Source organism: Pelobates fuscus, chromosome 1 (genome assembly GCF_036172605.1).
Source record: "Pelobates fuscus isolate aPelFus1 chromosome 1, aPelFus1.pri, whole genome shotgun sequence".
Classification (NCBI taxonomy): Eukaryota; Metazoa; Chordata; class Amphibia; order Anura; family Pelobatidae; genus Pelobates; species Pelobates fuscus.
This window is the reverse complement of record NC_086317.1, coordinates 411,184,156-411,201,690: the sequence shown is the minus strand read 5'-3', so window position 1 is coordinate 411,201,690 and position 17,535 is coordinate 411,184,156. Positions and strand designations below refer to the sequence as shown.

The 17,535-nt window shown below is 39.9% G+C and overlaps 1 protein-coding gene across 1 annotated transcript; it reads right to left on the bottom strand.

Annotated features, from left to right (window-relative positions):
- Nucleotides 1-4,105: 4,105 nt before the first annotated feature.
- Nucleotides 4,106-11,097, bottom strand: LOC134596938 (protein D7-like). The gene is made up of 8 exons (XM_063444799.1): nt 10,840-11,097; nt 9,333-9,429; nt 9,054-9,180; nt 7,897-7,959; nt 6,648-6,726; nt 5,526-5,588; nt 4,522-4,572; nt 4,106-4,158 (listed from the first exon to the last, which is right to left on the bottom strand). The coding sequence occupies exons 2-7, from the start codon at nt 9,423-9,425 to the stop codon at nt 4,524-4,526; spliced, it is 474 nt and encodes a 157-aa protein (XP_063300869.1). The 5' UTR covers nt 9,426-9,429; nt 10,840-11,097; the 3' UTR covers nt 4,106-4,158; nt 4,522-4,523.
- Between the last annotated feature and the right edge of the window lie 6,438 nt (nt 11,098-17,535).

Here is a 17,535-nt window from a genome sequence, read left to right as displayed (position 1 = left end):
TCTAAGTACGGCACAACCGTGATACCTTGTACCCTTAAGAAGGCTGCGATAGGCGTGAGAACCTTTGTAAAAACCTGAAAGCTGAGGAAAGACTGAATGGAAGGGCTTTGAATTTAAAGTGATGAACCTCGTGACCCTTTCTTATGGCAAGTCACAGGTACTTACTTGAGCCAACGTCCATAGGAATGTGAAGGTAGGCATCTTTCAAATCTAAAGTTGCCATAAAATCTCCTTTTTGGAGGATATGAGTGACTGATGCGATGGTTTCCACTCTAAAATGCTGGTAAGGAATATTGTTCTTTAATTATTTTATATCCAAAATGGGACGAAAAGACAAATCTGGTTTTGGGACCAGGAACAACCGAGAGCAGGGCTGCCATCAGTGGGTGACAACCATAATGGTTGTCATGGGCCTGGGCCCCACGTGTAGCAGCAGAACTTCCGGTACACCGGGGTCCGCACGCTGATAGGGCCCATCAGGTGGCCCAAGCATTTAGGGCCACCCGATGGGTCCTATATCTTACATCCCCTCAAAGCGCTCTAGGTATGGCATAAAACTGTACAAACTGTGCGAGAGCGAAAGTGGATACACGTTTGCCGTTCGTGTATATGAGGGGAAAGATGGTCAACTGGACCCTCCTGGCTGTCCTGACTCCCTGGGGACAAGTGGGAAACTTGTATGGGACCTACTAAACCCCTTGTTTAATAAAGGTTACCACCTTTATGTGGATAATTTTTATAGTAGTGTCCGTCTGTTTAAAACGCTTTATGGTTTACAGACACTGGCCTGCGGCACTGCCAGAAATAAACCCAAAGACTTTCCACAATCTCTCATAGAGGCAAAATAAAAAAAAAAAAGGTGAATGTAAAGCACTTCGCAAAGCTGAAGTGCTTGCACTAACATTTAGTGACAGGAAGGATGTCAACATGCTAACCACCATCCATGACGGACACAGGTCTCTGTCCGGGGCAGAGTAGAGTCCAAACTAGTTTGCATCAGGGCGTATAAGTACATGAGGGGTGTTGATTTGGCTGATCAGCTGATGCAGCCATATCTTATTTTACGAAAAACCAAAGCATGGTATAAAAAGATGGCTGATGCAAATAGCAACCCACAACTTATTTTTGCTTTTTAAAAAAAATAAATCTAGGGAAAACCACCTGTGGCGGAACAGACCTTGCCACGTGTTCTTGGAGGGGACTGCTTGCCCGCCTTCTACCTTCTGACTATGGCCCTGGGATGTATGGCATTTGAAAACACTATATGTGCCCTGTGACAAAACTGGAGATTTTGTACAAATATGACTTGTCCATATTTTTTTATGATTCCCTTTGTTTGTTGCACTGTTGCCCATGTGTTTCATCTGTTGGTTCAGCTGGATAGACTACCAGACAAACTGGAGTTACTGGGTGGCCACCATTTCATGTATCAGAGGCACATGGTGAGAACAATGGATGGCGGCCATTTTAACTCACAGACACTGTTGACTTTTCTACACGGTGCCATCTCGCCGGTATTTGGTGCACAAAGACATCGTTCAGTAGTTTTAAACTACAGAACAGGGGACACATTTAACAGTAATTATTTTTCATATAGCCTGTATATGTTCTGCGGAATCTGCATTAAACCGTATCTTCTAAACTACGGAACGGATCTGGGTGAATTTTGGATATGTGGTTCACCCAGATCCCCCGGTTCCGAGGAGAGATAGATAGTTTTTTTAATGGTGTTATTGCATGTTTTGGGGCCACTGTGATATGTTTTATAATACTGTCTTTTCTTGCCTGTGATAATTAAGTTAGTCTATTGTGTTGAGATAATTGTATCACAGGCAGAGGGGAGCATTAGCTGTGTTGTAATGTGTTGATTGGTTGTTCTTCAAAACCCTGTGGGCAGTACTGTTTGTAGAATGTGAATAAAAGGCTATATGTGCCAGTACAGTCAGTTCTTTACCCTTCAAAACATAGCCATGTCTTGTTATTGGAGGGAACTGCTATAATCACACTAGGGATTGCTATGCTCTGCATACTCCCTTGAGCTTTAATCACTTCGCTCTTTTAAGAGCTTGTTCCCAATATGCTCTACTTGTGGAGAGGTCTTCCCCACACATTCCTGGAGGATCCAGGGTGCACAGGGGGAGACTCCTGTTAAGCTGCGGTGGTTGTGGTCCTCGGTGCAGGCTAGGAAACATCCATCAATGGAAGGTACTCGGTCGGCGTACAGGGAGTTCCGTTACACCACTTTTCTCCAATTTCAATTGCAAATTGTTTATTTAACAATTTATGGAAATTGAGAAGTTCCAGACACGGTGCAAGCCGATTCCAGACATTTTATTTTTAAGTTAGCGCCAACTGCTAGAAACCGCCCCCCAAAATGTTGCCAGAAAGGACAGACACCCCTTTTCACCCTCCTGATTGCCTTTTGAAACCAGGACTGTGTGCAGGAACATGTTTCAAGCTGTGCCACACAGAACAGTTGTAAGAAGTGTTGCTGAAGTTTTTATTTTTTGTTTCTTTGGAAAGCAGCAATTTTTTGTTAGTCGTTTTCTTCCCCCCAAATCTCCAGTTAGATTCTATTTGCAGGAGTCAGTTTAAAGATTGCTGCTAAATGTACATTTGCTACCTGCACATTTGGTCTAACATGTTTTATGGCAGTAACAACCAGCTGGCCAAAACCAGATGACATGTGCATAAAAAACAGAATTAAATAATTACCACTACACTTTTGGGGGGCAAAATTGTTGGGGGAAAGAAGTCAAAACACCCCATCTTCTATAACCTTTGATGTCTACTTTATAAAAAAAAATTATATACTTTCAGGATGGTAACATTAAATGGGGGTGCAAAAATGTCAAACTGAAGATAGACCAAGCATACCTATATATCAAGTTGAAAAACTGACATGTACAAATTCTGATTGTTGCCTCTTGGCCCCCAAACAACCCAGCAACCCTATACATGAGGTAATCACTGCACTCAGGAGATGTTGCTGAACATATTGGGGTGTTTGGCAGTGACACAACAGGATCTGTGTTGTCATGCCTAAAGTACAAAAAAATAAAATAAAAGCTACCTATGCAAAGTTTGGCAAAGGTTTGTGGTAAAATGGCTGCATAGAAAGTATTACAATATTCTTAGATTAATACCCTGGGTTATCTAGTTTAGGATAAATACACACATGCAGAGTGTTTTTTGGAGATTTATGACAAGTGTTACAATGTCACTATTGATACATTTGGAAAATACATTTTTAAACAGCAATTTCCTACTTGTACTTATAGCCCTATAACTTGCAAATAAAAGCAAAAAGTAAACATTGGGTGTTTTTAAACTCAGGATACAATTTTGATTCTATTTAGCAGTTTGTTTCATTCGATTTTGTAGGTCAGAAAGATTTAAGTAAAAGTCCCAAAACTTGTTTTTTTTATTTTACCATGTTTTATTATTTTTAAAATTAAATATGACATGTAAAGAAAGCCCTTTGTCCTAAAAAAGACAAACCATTTATAATTTGTATCAGAACAGTAAATGAAATCGGAAAGTTACAGCTAAACAAACCACAAGAGTGTTAAAATAGCTCTGGTCCTTAACGTACAAACATTGCAAAAACAGTCTGGTCCTGAAGGGGTTAATATGCATTTGAATAGGAACATAAATGTTTGTCACTGCTGGGATCGCTTTGCACAGCTCCCTGCACCAATGCAAGGACTGGGGTGATTTTTACACCCCAGCTTAAGTGGCAGGCAGCTGTGCAACCGACTGATCCCAGCAGCTCCCTTGCAATGCAGGACTGCAACTGATAGTCTGGTGCCTGCTCGCCACCTGTGCCTGTCACTGGAGGCACACCATAGGTAGGTTTAAGAATGAGACCATGCATATAAAGTGACCAGTGTAACTCCCCAGTTAAAATATTGGAGAGAAAAAAAAAACAAAAACAAGACACTCCACCAAGTCTGAAGCAGACTGACAACTGCTACACACCTTTAAAGTAAGGTCATATGAGACAAGAAACTACACAGTTAATGTTTTAAAAATGCAGTTTATGTATTTAAAAACATTACAATAAAATTTCCCTTTTTTTAAAACAATGAGTAAGATTTTTTTTTTTTTAGTTAATAACATTAGTTTCCAAACCAAGCTCCAGGTGATGTTTAAAACCTAGAAAGAAAATATAGAATGGTTAAAATATTGCCGGCTAAATTTTACAGTGGCACAACATTGAGGGTTACGTTAATATCAGGAAGTAAGCATTTGGGAACCATATCTAGATGATCAGAGACTAGTTTTCTTATGAAGTTGCGGTGGTCCCTCTACAGTGTTAAATGTTAGAGGATTTAAGTAGGCAATTCTACTTGCTAGTTAGCAACAGGAGTTACAATTCGAGACATTGAGGCAAAAGCCATATAATGAGTATAACAAGAAAGGTTCCTCTATTGCAGTTTATAAAGCATCTATTCAGCCACTGTTCTAATCATTAATGTTTAACTCAGGGAGGGGTAAGCACAGATTCTGGTTTCTTACCATCATTTAAAGTTGCACTGAGACTTGCCAGCTGCATTTCCTCTGCGTCTCCTGGTAAAGAAGTACAACTCATTAAAATCCCCAAGTGAGCATTTGTTTGGCAACTTCCTACAGAGTATTGAATACCTGCAACTTTGCATAAAGGTGCATTTAGAGGTCCTTTTCCTAATTTGGGATATTCCTACACTGGCCTTATTCAGCTTGCACCAAGTACAGTGTGGAAGATCTAGGTAATTCAGTTTCACGAAGGGGTAGAACTTTGTTAGTGGCTCAAGTTTAAAGTTGCAGTTTACTGCTCTGTACAGCTATACCAAGCTGGGCTGATATACTTCTACTGTAAGTGTTTGTGTTCACAATTACAGACAAGACACTGAATTAAACCCGGCTATGGTTGTACAAGTAAAGTCCATTATATTCTATGGAACACCAATACAGCTTTTTACCTTTGTGGGACAGTTTATTTCATATGGGTAATAGTCTCCCATTTTACTAATAAATAGATATTCTGCCTGTTATTACTGGCATTTATAAAGCGCCAAATTCCACAGTGCTGTACAACTGTTAAATGCATAGTTTGATGTTTCTCCCTAGGCAAAAGACAGATAATTTTGTATAGTGGGTTACGCTTTCCCATAATCTAGTTTAAGGACATATGCAGTGGCAATGTGGTTGCATGTGTTCTACATTGTTACCCCAAGTCAAAAACCCACCCATTAAACTAGTCACAGAAAGCTCAGAACTGACAGCTCACAAAAGTTTGAAGAGCTAACCCATAAGAGCAATACAAGCCACAGTACTAGATGCTCTAGGTTTTCACTAAAGAACAGCCCCACCAGTTCACTCGCCTTCACATTTCGGAAGCCTCAGTACAACTACACAGGCCCTATAGAATTAGAGTGAGAGGGTATTCCTGCCACATTTCATTACTCAGATTTTTTTCAGGAAGTGAGCCAGTTTAGAGCAATATAGAGTTGATATTTTATTCAAACATAAGAATCACTTACCTTCCTCTAACAGGGTAGAATTCTTCATATGGAAGGCCTGGGATCCTCCCAATGGGTTCATTCCTGAATAAGAAGGTTTAGATGCAGCGTTTGTTTTTGAATGCCAGAGTAATGGAATTTCCTTAGTTGCATGTCAAATCAGAACAAGGTAAGCAACAAGTAGCCTCTTAGAAGTTTGAAATCCTTACTATGAAACTGAATTCTTTAGTCAACTAAAATTAATACAGGCATGTCATTCTGGCGTTTCCAAGAATGAGAGTTGCAGGTATAACTACCTTGGATTAACTGAAATCCTTGGTTAAACCAAGAAAAAAATAAATATAAGATTAAAAAAATTAACCTCACTTGCACAAGTCTGAAAACACAGCCTTGGTGAATATGAAGTGGTCTGATTGCAGGGACACTAGTCACCAGAACTACAGCTTAGATGTAGTTCTGTGAGAATAAATAAAACAGAGAAAAGGCAGTGTTTACATTGCCTCCTAGGGAGGCCTCCATGTGGCCACGGAGTGCTTCCTGGTTAAGTGCTGCTGAAAAAGCAGCCCTGCTGTTCAGCATCCCCATGCTCTGCATTGATGCCGAATTTTCCTCAGAGATTCAGTGCATCTGAGGTCCTGATTGGCCAAGACAGCATTTGGCCCCACCCCCATTTTAGCCAATGCTGGCAGAACTTAGCAGCGCTTTAAACTTTAAGGTGGCTCGAACACATGTTTGTATTACTGACCCTATAGTGTTCCTTTAAATATTAGAGTTCTGTAGAAATGGCAAGTTTAAATAAATCTCTCGAGGCCATCCTCTAGAAGCACTTTTGCAAGAACTCATAGAAAAGTGTAGCACTAATTTGCATTAGAACCAATGCTCTGAGGATTAATTTTGCAAGGAGATCTGGATGATCTGTGAAGGCCCAACACTCATCTCATGAGACGAGACTAAACCTTGCTCATCACCATAAGATTACTTCAATGGGTTCCATGTTTTTCCCTCTCTGGAGGAGAGGGTGCCATTTTATGAGCAGCAAGCTTTGACTTCATAAAAAATCCACTTTGTGGATTCAAGAGAAACAAGTTAGTGCCCCTTTGCTTGCATCACAACTAATCAAGATCTGCCATACAAGTAACTTACTTTGTTTTTTCAGACGCATCATAAGGCTGAACGTTGTTAAAGCCGTTTAAGACAAAGGTGGTAGGCTTTGGAGTCTCATCTGAAGATACAAGGTCAGTTTTACATATAGCATGCATAGAGAACATTTTAAACGTTTCATGCAACATTTAGAGAGGCATGCTAAGCACCATATACCCAACAGACAATGCACTGTAGTACTTTATAACAGGGCAAGTTAAACCTTTTGTTTAATATTTGCCTGCCTCTGCAGGATGCCTCCACTGACAGGAGGAAGTGGAAGTTAAAGATTATTGCCAATGCAGATACTTTTCAATGTATCAGGGACACTCCCAATACAATTATAAAAATTACACTGTTAAGTAGTTATACCCCAGATATACATGCATTTCTCATTGCTTACCCCATAAGGACTCCAGCCTAGCAGTACCCAATATATGATACTGGACTCTGTTTCCTGACTCTTTGAAAAGGAAGTCACTTCACCAGCTGACTGTAGATCCTGGGGATTAAGCCGAATGAGGCTACAAGCGCCTGTGCATATACTGATTCACTTCAATTGTGCCACTCTATTTGGGAGTGTTCCAATTATCTGGGTATATTAAAGTTTTGCACTATGATCTTTGTTTCTCTTATGCAAGTTTGATAGCCAACTAGACATTGTTGGTAACTAACCACTATATATTGGGCCTGTGTTTTACCACCTGTGTATTTGCACTTGTGTTCTGTATACAGTTTCACTTGAGCAACATACTATAGTCTTTATTCCCATAGGCAGTTCTGTTACCTTTATCAAAACCCATGATTTTACTAGTGCTACATAAGGAAGATTGACTACCTTTCGTTATATATAACTGCATGTTGGCAAAACTTGACAAAGTGGATCTTTAGGCAAGCTCCATGGTCTACATCAGCTTTGTTATTGGCTGACCACTTCTGACTGATCAAGAGAGGTGATTATGTTTGATAATTGTGGGGCCCCTGAGAGCCAGTGCTGTAAACCCCTGGAGATTCCTGCCATGCAAGCGAGATATGATCCATAGGTGCTTGGATTGGGCAGAGGAGAATTGCAGAGATGCAGTGCAAGATGTCAGTTCCACAGGACTGTCACAACAAGAGGCAAGTAGCACAGCCCTCAGTGCCATTAGATGCATTGCCTAGACAGCCATAGCAAGTCTGACAGTATTCATGTTGAAAGAGCTGCTTAAAACATCAAATCTAAAGTGGCAACATTTCATATCAACCTATTTACCCAGATCCCAGTTCTCTTCACAAGGAGGACTCTGCCAGGAGGATTGTGAAGCCTGCATCACCACTGTAGAGATAAGAGTTTTACAATTTGTAGCATCCACTTTATGGCATATTACAGTACAATACTTTCAGAAGAAGTCAAATCTCTTTGAAGTGTCAGTTCACTTGTGAAGTTCTCTACAGCAGGTCCAGGTAACATTTGGCACTCCAAATGTTGTGAACTACATCTTCCTTAATGCTCTTAACACATTGAGCATTAAAGGTTGCCTACCCCTAGTCTAGAGTGTACCAAAAATTCAATCAATTGCCAACTCATTAAGGACATAATTTGAGTTTCACTCCAAAGAGACTTATCAAATGTAGGCCTGCAGCTCAGCCAGACAGTGAACAACAATCTGCATTAGAAGGAGGACACCCAGGGAGACATAGCAAGGATCTACCTGCTCGTAGCTTCTCCATCTGTAGAGAGGTTGGAAATTAATAGCTGCTCACTCAGTGCTGTTGGGGCTGATCTGTGTGTAGTTTTCATAAGGAAGTCTTTTGGGCATGAGAGGCCAATTGTGCAAAATCTATTAAGATATTGCACAAAACCCCACAAACATGGAGGCCAAAATCAATGCTTTTGCTTTGTATTGTTGCTTGGAGTGTCCTTTAAGATTTGAGCAGTGTTTTATATGCCACTAAATTCAACCTTCTGCACCTAGAATGCATGATGCAATACTATGCCACTTTGCAGGCTTTTATTTGGCACATTTTGGTTAAATTAGAATGATTTATTTTTCTTCAGGAATCCAACATTGTAATATGAATGTTAGAACATGTAGACTGTTAAATAAGATCAAATACAATCTACCGACAGTTGAATTTGCTGCCTTGCAACATATTATCAAGATCTTAGACTACCTGAATCAAAATAAACCCAGTAGTAAGGAAATTACTGCAGAAAAAACAAAAAAATTTTGGGTAAAGTACCAGTTTACTCTAGCTTAGGGTGTGCTCCATCTTCGTCCATGAAGTCCATCCAGTTTGTGGATCTGTTTCACCTCAACAAAAAAAGTCTATCCTAATGGTGTCTGGGTTCTCCTGATGTAAAGTGTTCACTCCCAGTCAAGTTACTATAGCAAGTGCAATCAGACATTGATACTAGTGTCAACATACCAGCAATTTCATCCAGAGAGACTTTGTTTTCACAGCTTTCCATATGCATCTCAAGTTCTTTTTTTGGTACTTTGTGGCGGGCATTATATGGGCAGGTTGCAAGCACTTTCCCAGCCAAAGGATGATTCTATTAAAAAAAATAATTACATTTTTATATACACACGCCGTTGTGAAATACATTTTAACAAACAGGAGAATGAGTTGAGCCACAACAAGCACAGTGATGCATTTGAAGCAAGTTATAACCATGCAGAGCTATGACAAAAAGTAGAGACTCACCTCTCGGCATTTTACAAGGTGATAAGGAAACCTGCTGGGACGAATCATGTGGCTTTTGTCATAAGGACACTGGAGGAGACCTTCTGAATCCATGGAGCTGATTTGATCAAGAAGAATATATACACATTAATTAACATTTAGAACATGGACACTAGAATAGGAATATCTAGCTGAAAGAATTGACAAGTTACAAGTTAGCCATTTAAGTTGTAAACAAGATATTAAAAAGGATCACCTATTTCCCCCCCCCCCAGTTTTGTTTTAATATAATCAGAATTTGTTAAAAAAAAAGTCTGAGATTTTAGTAACCCCTTCCCTACCTTTAAATAGGAATACAGTGCCTTAGCCATATGCAAGTTCCTTCAGTTAGACAGAGCAAAGATCCAACGTGTTAGCCCTGCACAGGGAGGTTAAGACAAGAATGGCCTTTCAACCAAGGTAGAGTGACAGCTTCTATGTTATGCTCCTGGTCATTGCCATCTAGAGCTTCCAAAACCATCAGATGTTCCATAAAGCTGTACTATACACTCAGACTCGAACCTGTATGTTGGAACCAATTTCATTGTGCGGCTTGTTCGCCTGGCATTTTTAGTGTCACAGCAGTCTTTGGGAGGAGTTTGCCTACACAGGGGTGGGGAACCTTCGGCTCTCCAGATGTTTTGGACTACATCTCCCTTGATGCTTTGCTAGCATTATGGGAGATGTAGTCCAAAACATCTTGAGGGCCGAAGGTTCCCCACCCTAGGGAGATGGTCTGCCCACAAAAGGAGCATGATTTGTTCACATCAGTCTGGCAGCCTCCATGACAGTCCCACTCAGTGTTAACCACACAGCAATGTGGTAGTTTTTTTTTTTTAATGGTCCTAGTGCACAGGGTGAGGGCATCAAAATATGTATTGTGTGTGCTGTGGGCGACTACTTCCTGGAAGCAGAAGCCCAAAGTTGTTGGAAGTCTGAGTTATTGTAATTATTTTACATGTTACCAGGGGTTGTGTACTAGCTTCGCTAACATTGAGAATTTTGGTTACATTTCAGTGTAGTCACATTCCACAGCCATTATACTTTGCATCCCAATAAGCCTGCTTCATTCATATATATGCTGCCGAAGATAATTGGGATGCAAAATATAAATGGGAGGAAAACCATGCAGAGTATGCCTTTGAGAGAAAAGCGCATTCCATTAAAAAAAAAGAGAAAAAAAAATGATTTGCCTTTTAGAAGCTTTGACATAAGCACAACGAGTCTTAGAATCCTGCAGTTTCTCTATAAAAGCAATGTGAGAACGTTTACAGCACTATCCTCCAGACCAGAATTCTGGGTATGCCCCAGCTATCATGTGATCGTAAAGAAACTACAACTACCACCGTCTTTAGTGTTGCAGAGGGAAAGAAAAAACACAAAACAGACAAGGGTTATCAGCTAGAACGCCAAGTGACAGAGTGATAAAGTTGTATAGTTTTACATCAGAAGTAAACCGTCAGACAGCACAAGACTCAGATACACTCACCTTGTGTGTACACCAGACAGCTACCCTGATAACCCTATCTGGGAGTACAAAGTTTAAAAACACCCAAACTATCCTAGCTGGGATGAAAAATAAAAAGTTAAAAATAAAATACCCAGACTATCCAAACAGGGAGAAAAGGTGAAATACCCTGACTATTTTTACTGGTGAGAGGAAAAAAATAAATAAAATCCCCTGACTATGCTAACTGGGGGGGAAATAAAAAAAACATAAACTGCCTTAACAGGGAGTGATTTTCTAAAACAGCTAACTAATTCAAAGACAAGGAGAGGAGTGGGGGGTTTAAATAGCAACCACGTGGTCCTCTGCTCTCATTCTCATTGGTCCAAACATGATTGTACCGTAATCCTTAGACAAAACCACTAAATACAATATTACCCATTAAAGCAACCCTCCCACAATAGAGATATAGGCATAGCTGCTCTGGTAGTCTGCAAAGTGCTTGTAAAAGGCTGTGAGTTGACATTGCAATCTGATCAGTGAGTGGGATGCATGCTTAATACCTGCAATTTGGAAATAAGTATTCATGAATAATATATTATGATTTAGTATGTAATGTTTTTTTGGGTTTTTTTTGTGTTTTTTTACCCATTGAAAAGATGTAGATAACATAACCTGGTGCACTTACAGGGTTAAATCTGATCTCAGACTCCAGGGAAATCATTAGCAATTCTTGGTTCTCAGCTGGAACTCATGACATTCACCTGAAGTTAAATAGATTTATTAATTGAGAAAGTAGAATATTACACTGTATAGGTCAGGGAGGGATGCAATGAAAGCAGGATAGATTACATGGATTATTTGCCAAACTAGGCATTGGTTTGGGAATTGCACATTTTAATAAATATTATTTTTTTAAAACTTTTGTCCTAAGTCTTTGTCTCTTATACAATTTGTGATATAGAAAAAAAGAAAGAAAAAAACAAAACACTTTTTTTTTCCACTAAACACTGATGTGTAGGAAATGTAACTAAATTTAAAAAAAATAAAAAATATTTACTCAATTTTGAGTTCTAAAGATAAGAATAATTGATAAATGTAAAAAAACCCGAGACTAACAGTTCGTCCATCCATTGTACAGCGCTGCGGAATTTGCTGGCGCTTTATAAATAATAATAATAAAAATAACAGGGTTATTCACTAAAGTGAAAGCCAAAGTAGCTAAAATGGTAAAAATATCTAAATAGTGTACCAACTAATAGCTAATAGGCTTCTGGCTCCTTAGGTTCTAAAGGTTTCTGCCACGTACCATGACCACATCAATAATTTGAAGTGGTTCTGGTGTCTGGAGACTGTATGGGCTGCATTTCACTATAAAACGCTGCATATACTGAGTTTAGCCCCTTTTCTGCCAGAGGTGTAGCTACATCCCCAGAGTCATTTGGGCATCATTAACCAAGCCACAACAAGAGTCCTGGACTGGGTAATGTAAATTCTGTGCATATTTCTATGCTCAGAGGGCCAATCATTAGTTGAGAGCGACCAATTAATCAGTGCACGATTGAAATGTGGCTACTGCAGAGGCTGGATATTATTAAAGGACCACTATAGTGTACTTTAGGACCCCCCACCCTCATGGCCACCCTCCCGCTGGGCTGAAGGGGTTAAACACTTACCTTTCTCCAGCGCCGGGCTCTCTCGGCGCTGGGGAACTCTCCTCCCTCTTCCGACGTCAGTGCTGAATGCGCATGCGCGGCAAAAGCAGCGCGCTAATTCAATCAGTCCATAGGAAAGCATTTCTCAATGCTTTCCTATGGATGTCAGCGTCTTCTCACTGTGATTTTCACAGTGAGAAGTGCAGAAGCACCTCTAGCGGCTGTCAGTGAGACAGCCAATAGAGGCTGGATTCACCCTATTGTAAACATAGCAGTTTCTCTGAAACTGCTATGTTTACAGCTGCAGGATTAACTCTAGATGGACCTGGCACCCAGACCACTTCATTAAGCTGAATTGGTCTTGGTGCCTATAGTGGTCCTTTAAGATTCCTGTATAGTAGTCCTGGCGCCTGATGCGCCCAAGGTAGGAGGACAAACTGTTGTAAAACCATTTGCCAAATTACCAGGTAACGTTGCAATCAGTGGGCTGTAGTGGTTATGATGGTAGAAGTAACCCTTTAAATTTGAAATTCACTTTGAATTATCACTGTAGTAAATAATCTTCTTGAACCGCCAACTATATGTGACTATAGCTCAGTTGGAGAATTTCTCCAAATAAGCTATTTTGGCCTCAGGTTTGAAATTTGGGTATTTAATAACCATATGATCAGGGTTATTCACAATAAACTCTGTACTTTTGCAAATTAAATGTGATAGGAAATACTAAGGAAAAAAATAGCTGGTTTGGAAGAATTCTCCAACACTCCCGTAGCAAAAATTTGGCTACTTTTGCCTCAGTTTTGCCATTCAGATTAAATTTGCAAAAAAATGGTGAGTTTAGTGAAAATCATGGTTTCAAATACTAGACTAGTCATCAGCATCTTTTCCAAGATAAAAGGTGCAGGTAGGGTAAATATTATACCACTATCAGAACAACTCACATCGTGGCTATTTTTGCCTCAGTTTTGCTATTTTGTTTATTTAATTTGTGAAAGTTAGGAGTTTAGTGAAACTGAATAGCCCTGAGAGAGACTGATTCCGTACTGGTCCAGCTAATCCTAAACTTAGAATTAGTATAAACTAAGGGGGTTATGTATAAAAAGTAGTGCACTGGGGAGCACTGACCAGTCAATCACTTGTTCACTAACTTAGGGCCAGTCACCAGGAGGGGGCCTGGCAACTTGCCCAGCTTCCCTGACCATGTAGTCAACCATATCTAATGCTGGGAGGGAGCCTGGCAGCCCCTGGTCTACCAAGCTCCTGCCAATCAGAGCATTGCCATGGGTTACCACAGCAACACTCTGACACTGTAAGTTATTAAGACAGTTATTCCTGGTATGCATACAGCTGAGGTGCAGACCAGAGGCTCCCTTTCAATAGCATCATAGCACATAGGGACTATGTCCTTCTTGTTGCAAGGTAACAACAGGGAGAGGGTATGGGTGTTTTTTTTTTAAAATAATGATTGAATTAATACATTAAATTAAATAAAACCACTATCCAACTCCTATACACACAAAACCTTACTATACACAATGCACACCACTATAAACACACTGTAACCTCATACACACACCACACTCACTATATACACACTATACCCACACACCATATCCCCTATAGACACACTATACTCCTATATACACACTATACTTCCATGTGCACACATACACTTTAACCCAAAAAACAAACTTTACACACCCACACTACTGTCACTAAAAAACACCCCATACTCCATCTTCTAATACATACACAATGCAACCACTATACACATGTATATGTATATATATATATATATATATATATATATATATATATATATATATATATATATATATAAATGTAGTCAATCAGGAGCACTCCCTTGGATTTTCAAAACGGTGTTTAATCAAGTGTTAGTAACTCACATCAACGTTTCGACCCTACAGGGTCTTTATCAAGCTTGATAAAAACCCTGTAGGGTCGAAACGTTGATGTGAGTTACTAACACTTGATTAAACACCGTTTTGAAAATCCAAGGGAGTGCTCCTGATTGACTACATTTATCTACTGGCTTGGAAGCACCCGGGTAATATTGCTCTTTTTATTTGTTTTTGGGGATGAGTGCCAGAGTCTGGCCTTATATATATATAAATATATATATATAAACATTGCAGCCCAAGATACAAACACACACAAAACCCCACAATCTACAGTCCCTATACACGCATTCTACAGCCCCAAAACACACACAAAATCTCTACAGCACTGAGAAATGCACACGCGCACACATTGCAGCCGCTGGCCACACATAGTACACCACAAGCACACCCCCTTGCACACACGACACCACAAACAGTCCCCTTTTACTAACACACAATCTAACAGCCCACCAGCTAAGTAAGTGCAAGGGTTTATTACATTTGTTTTGTTTCTTTATTTTAATAGGAGGGCATGCCAAAAAGGGGTTCTCTATCCAAAAATATGAACACACTGTTTTTGGTTGGCGTAATCCCTTAAAAGTGCTAGCTCAGCAGTTTAAATTGCTTATATAATTTGTAAGATACTATCTCTGTTTGTAAGATTTTCAAGGGTAACAGATATTGCTTCTCCCCCTTCTTGCAGGATAAGTGCTAACAAAGGGTATGTGTCAGATATAGCAGCAAGTGAGATTTCTGGCGCTTGTTCCTTATGTGTGCAGCAGCTAAAACTTTCCCAAACCAGAGTCTCTTCATTCTGGTCGTTGATGCAAGTAAAACAGGGGATGTAGGGAAGCAGCGCTTGACAATTGAGTTCCTTGTGTGGAATCCAATGGAGCCAATATAAGGGAGAAAACAAAATGGGACAGGAATGCTAATATAGTGTAGTATGTCTATAACAGCAGAGGCAGAATATAAGGAAAAAATATATTGCACTCACACTTTTCTGGAGCTCAAGATCAGCTCCAGATCACAGCGTATGGATGGTACAATCCCCGTCTGTGGATGTTAAGATGGTCCTGATTTCCTCTGATATCGTATCCCTGTGCCAATAATCCAAGTGGTGTATTCCAGATGATGCTCCACTGATATATAAGGAATATAAAAGAACAGGAATAGTGTTCTCTGTATTAATAAAACAATTAAAATAAAGAGAGAAATATACTCACAATGGATGAGCAAATAGGGATTACTCAGTCCTTTACAGCATAGGTGGTTTGTCCCCCACCCAGGAATGTGAGATACAGCTTCTCCAATAAAAAGATGTCCAATGAAGGTCCAGGGGTACAAAGTAGATTCATTTTATTAAAACACTTTGAACACTTTGAAAAAGTCTTCTGTATAGGTGAAACGCGTTAGTGTGTTACTTACTTTTTATTTGTTTAATAAAATTAATCTACTTTGTACCCCTGGACCTTCATTGGACATATTTTTATTGGAGAAGCTGTATCTCACATTCCTGGGTGGAGGACAAACCACCTATGCTGTATTTTTAATGTGGCTCCCTGACACCCGCAAAGCATATACAATATTCTGGAAATGACACACTGTATACAATGTATATCAGATTGTGTGTGATTTCAAGGATATTATATATGATAAATGCCCTTAATAAATGCCCCTTCAAATGATCCACCCAATGAATAGTATCGATGAAAGGGGGCCTGGTTGGGTGCCTTGACCCTTTAAGAGCCTGATCTGGCCACTGTAGTATCTGCCAGCTGGGAGGAAGTGATAACTTGTCACTTCCTCCCAGCTTAAAAGACAGCCACGCGGTAGGAAGTGAGGAGGAGGTGGGATGCTACAGGAAGCAGCATGGTGGCAGAGGAGAGGCTAGAGTGAGCTTCTACTTCTGCTCACTCCCATCAGTCCCAGCCAGGACCCCAAGCAAGCCACCCTCCAGGACACAAAGCAAGCAAATTAAATAATTAGACCATGTGTCTATGTATGTAAGATTGTGTGTATCTGTGCATGTGCTAGTGTGTGTGTCAGTGTGTATCTGAGTTTGTGTGTGTATGTGCCAGTGCGTGTATCCTTGTATATTTAAGTGTGCGTATGTGCCAGTGTGTGTATCTGAGTGTATGGGCCAGTGGTGTGTATCTGTGTGTCAGTGAGTATCTGAGTGTGTTTGTTTGTGCAAGTGTGTGTATCTGTGTGTATGCGAAACGTGTGCATCTGTGTGTATGTGCTAGTGCATGTATCTGTCAAGGTGTGTATATGCCAATGTGTGTGTGTGTTTGTGTGTTTGTGTGTCAGTGTGCATATCACGTCAGCATGATTGTCCTGTTATCTGGTCCCCCTGGAATGTATTGGCTGAAATTAAACCCAACTGTACAGCAATAAATTATAAGCAGAATAAATAAAAGCACAGATGAGATCGCAAAAAGTATAAACTATTGTATAATAATGACCTCATAATAAAGAAGTGGGTATTCACAAAAGTGTTTGAAAACTTGTGACAATAGGGCATTTGTGAGCCCCAGGTATTACTTTTCCTTATTTTGAGACAGAGTTTCCATGCATATACTCAGAATTCAAGCTTTATGCTCCACATTTTGCTTCCCACAAATCTCAAAATAACTTTTACTTAGCGCAACATTAGTACATAGATTGCTATGGCAGGATTTGCAAAAATTCAACATGAGAAAAAGAAGAATTACAATGCGCAGCTTAGTGAATCAGGCCCACTGGTGATCCTAAATTTGTTAGAAGAGCATGCCATACTACAAATATTTAGGGACCCCTGCCCCTTTATCAATGTAACAATGGTTTCACCAATGGGCCTGATTAACTAAGTTGCGCATTGTACTTTTTCTCATGTTAATTTGGTAATCGATCTAGCCTTGTTATCCACTTTGGACTAAAGTGGTTTTCCCGGTCCTCATTGGACATTATTAATTTTATTGTTATTTTTTATTTTTATTAAAAAATAAAATACATTTTGAGCTTTTCTACCTATTGGAGTCCTGACTGGTTCCTGATTCATAGCGATAACTCCAATCCTGAGAAGGAGATACTAGCCCTCCATCCACTTCAGGGGAGGCACCCTTGGAGCGCTTCTTACTCAAACATCTTGTGAGTGCAATCTATAGCAGAGAGTGCTTCTTATAATTAATTGTTTTACA

Bases quoted from the DNA above. Each gene is read 5' to 3' on its own strand.
- LOC134596938 (XM_063444799.1), bottom strand. From the start codon at position 9,425: ATGGATTCAGAAGGTCTCCTCCAGTGTCCTTATGACAAAAGCCACATG. The intron at 7,960-9,053 runs GTATGTTGACAC...TTATCTCTACAG, and splicing joins CTCTCTGGATGAAATTGCTG to TGGTGATGCAGGCTTCACAA. The intron at 4,573-5,525 runs GTAAGTGATTCT...CTTCTTTACCAG, and splicing joins TTCTACCCTGTTAGAGGAAG to GAGACGCAGAGGAAATGCAG.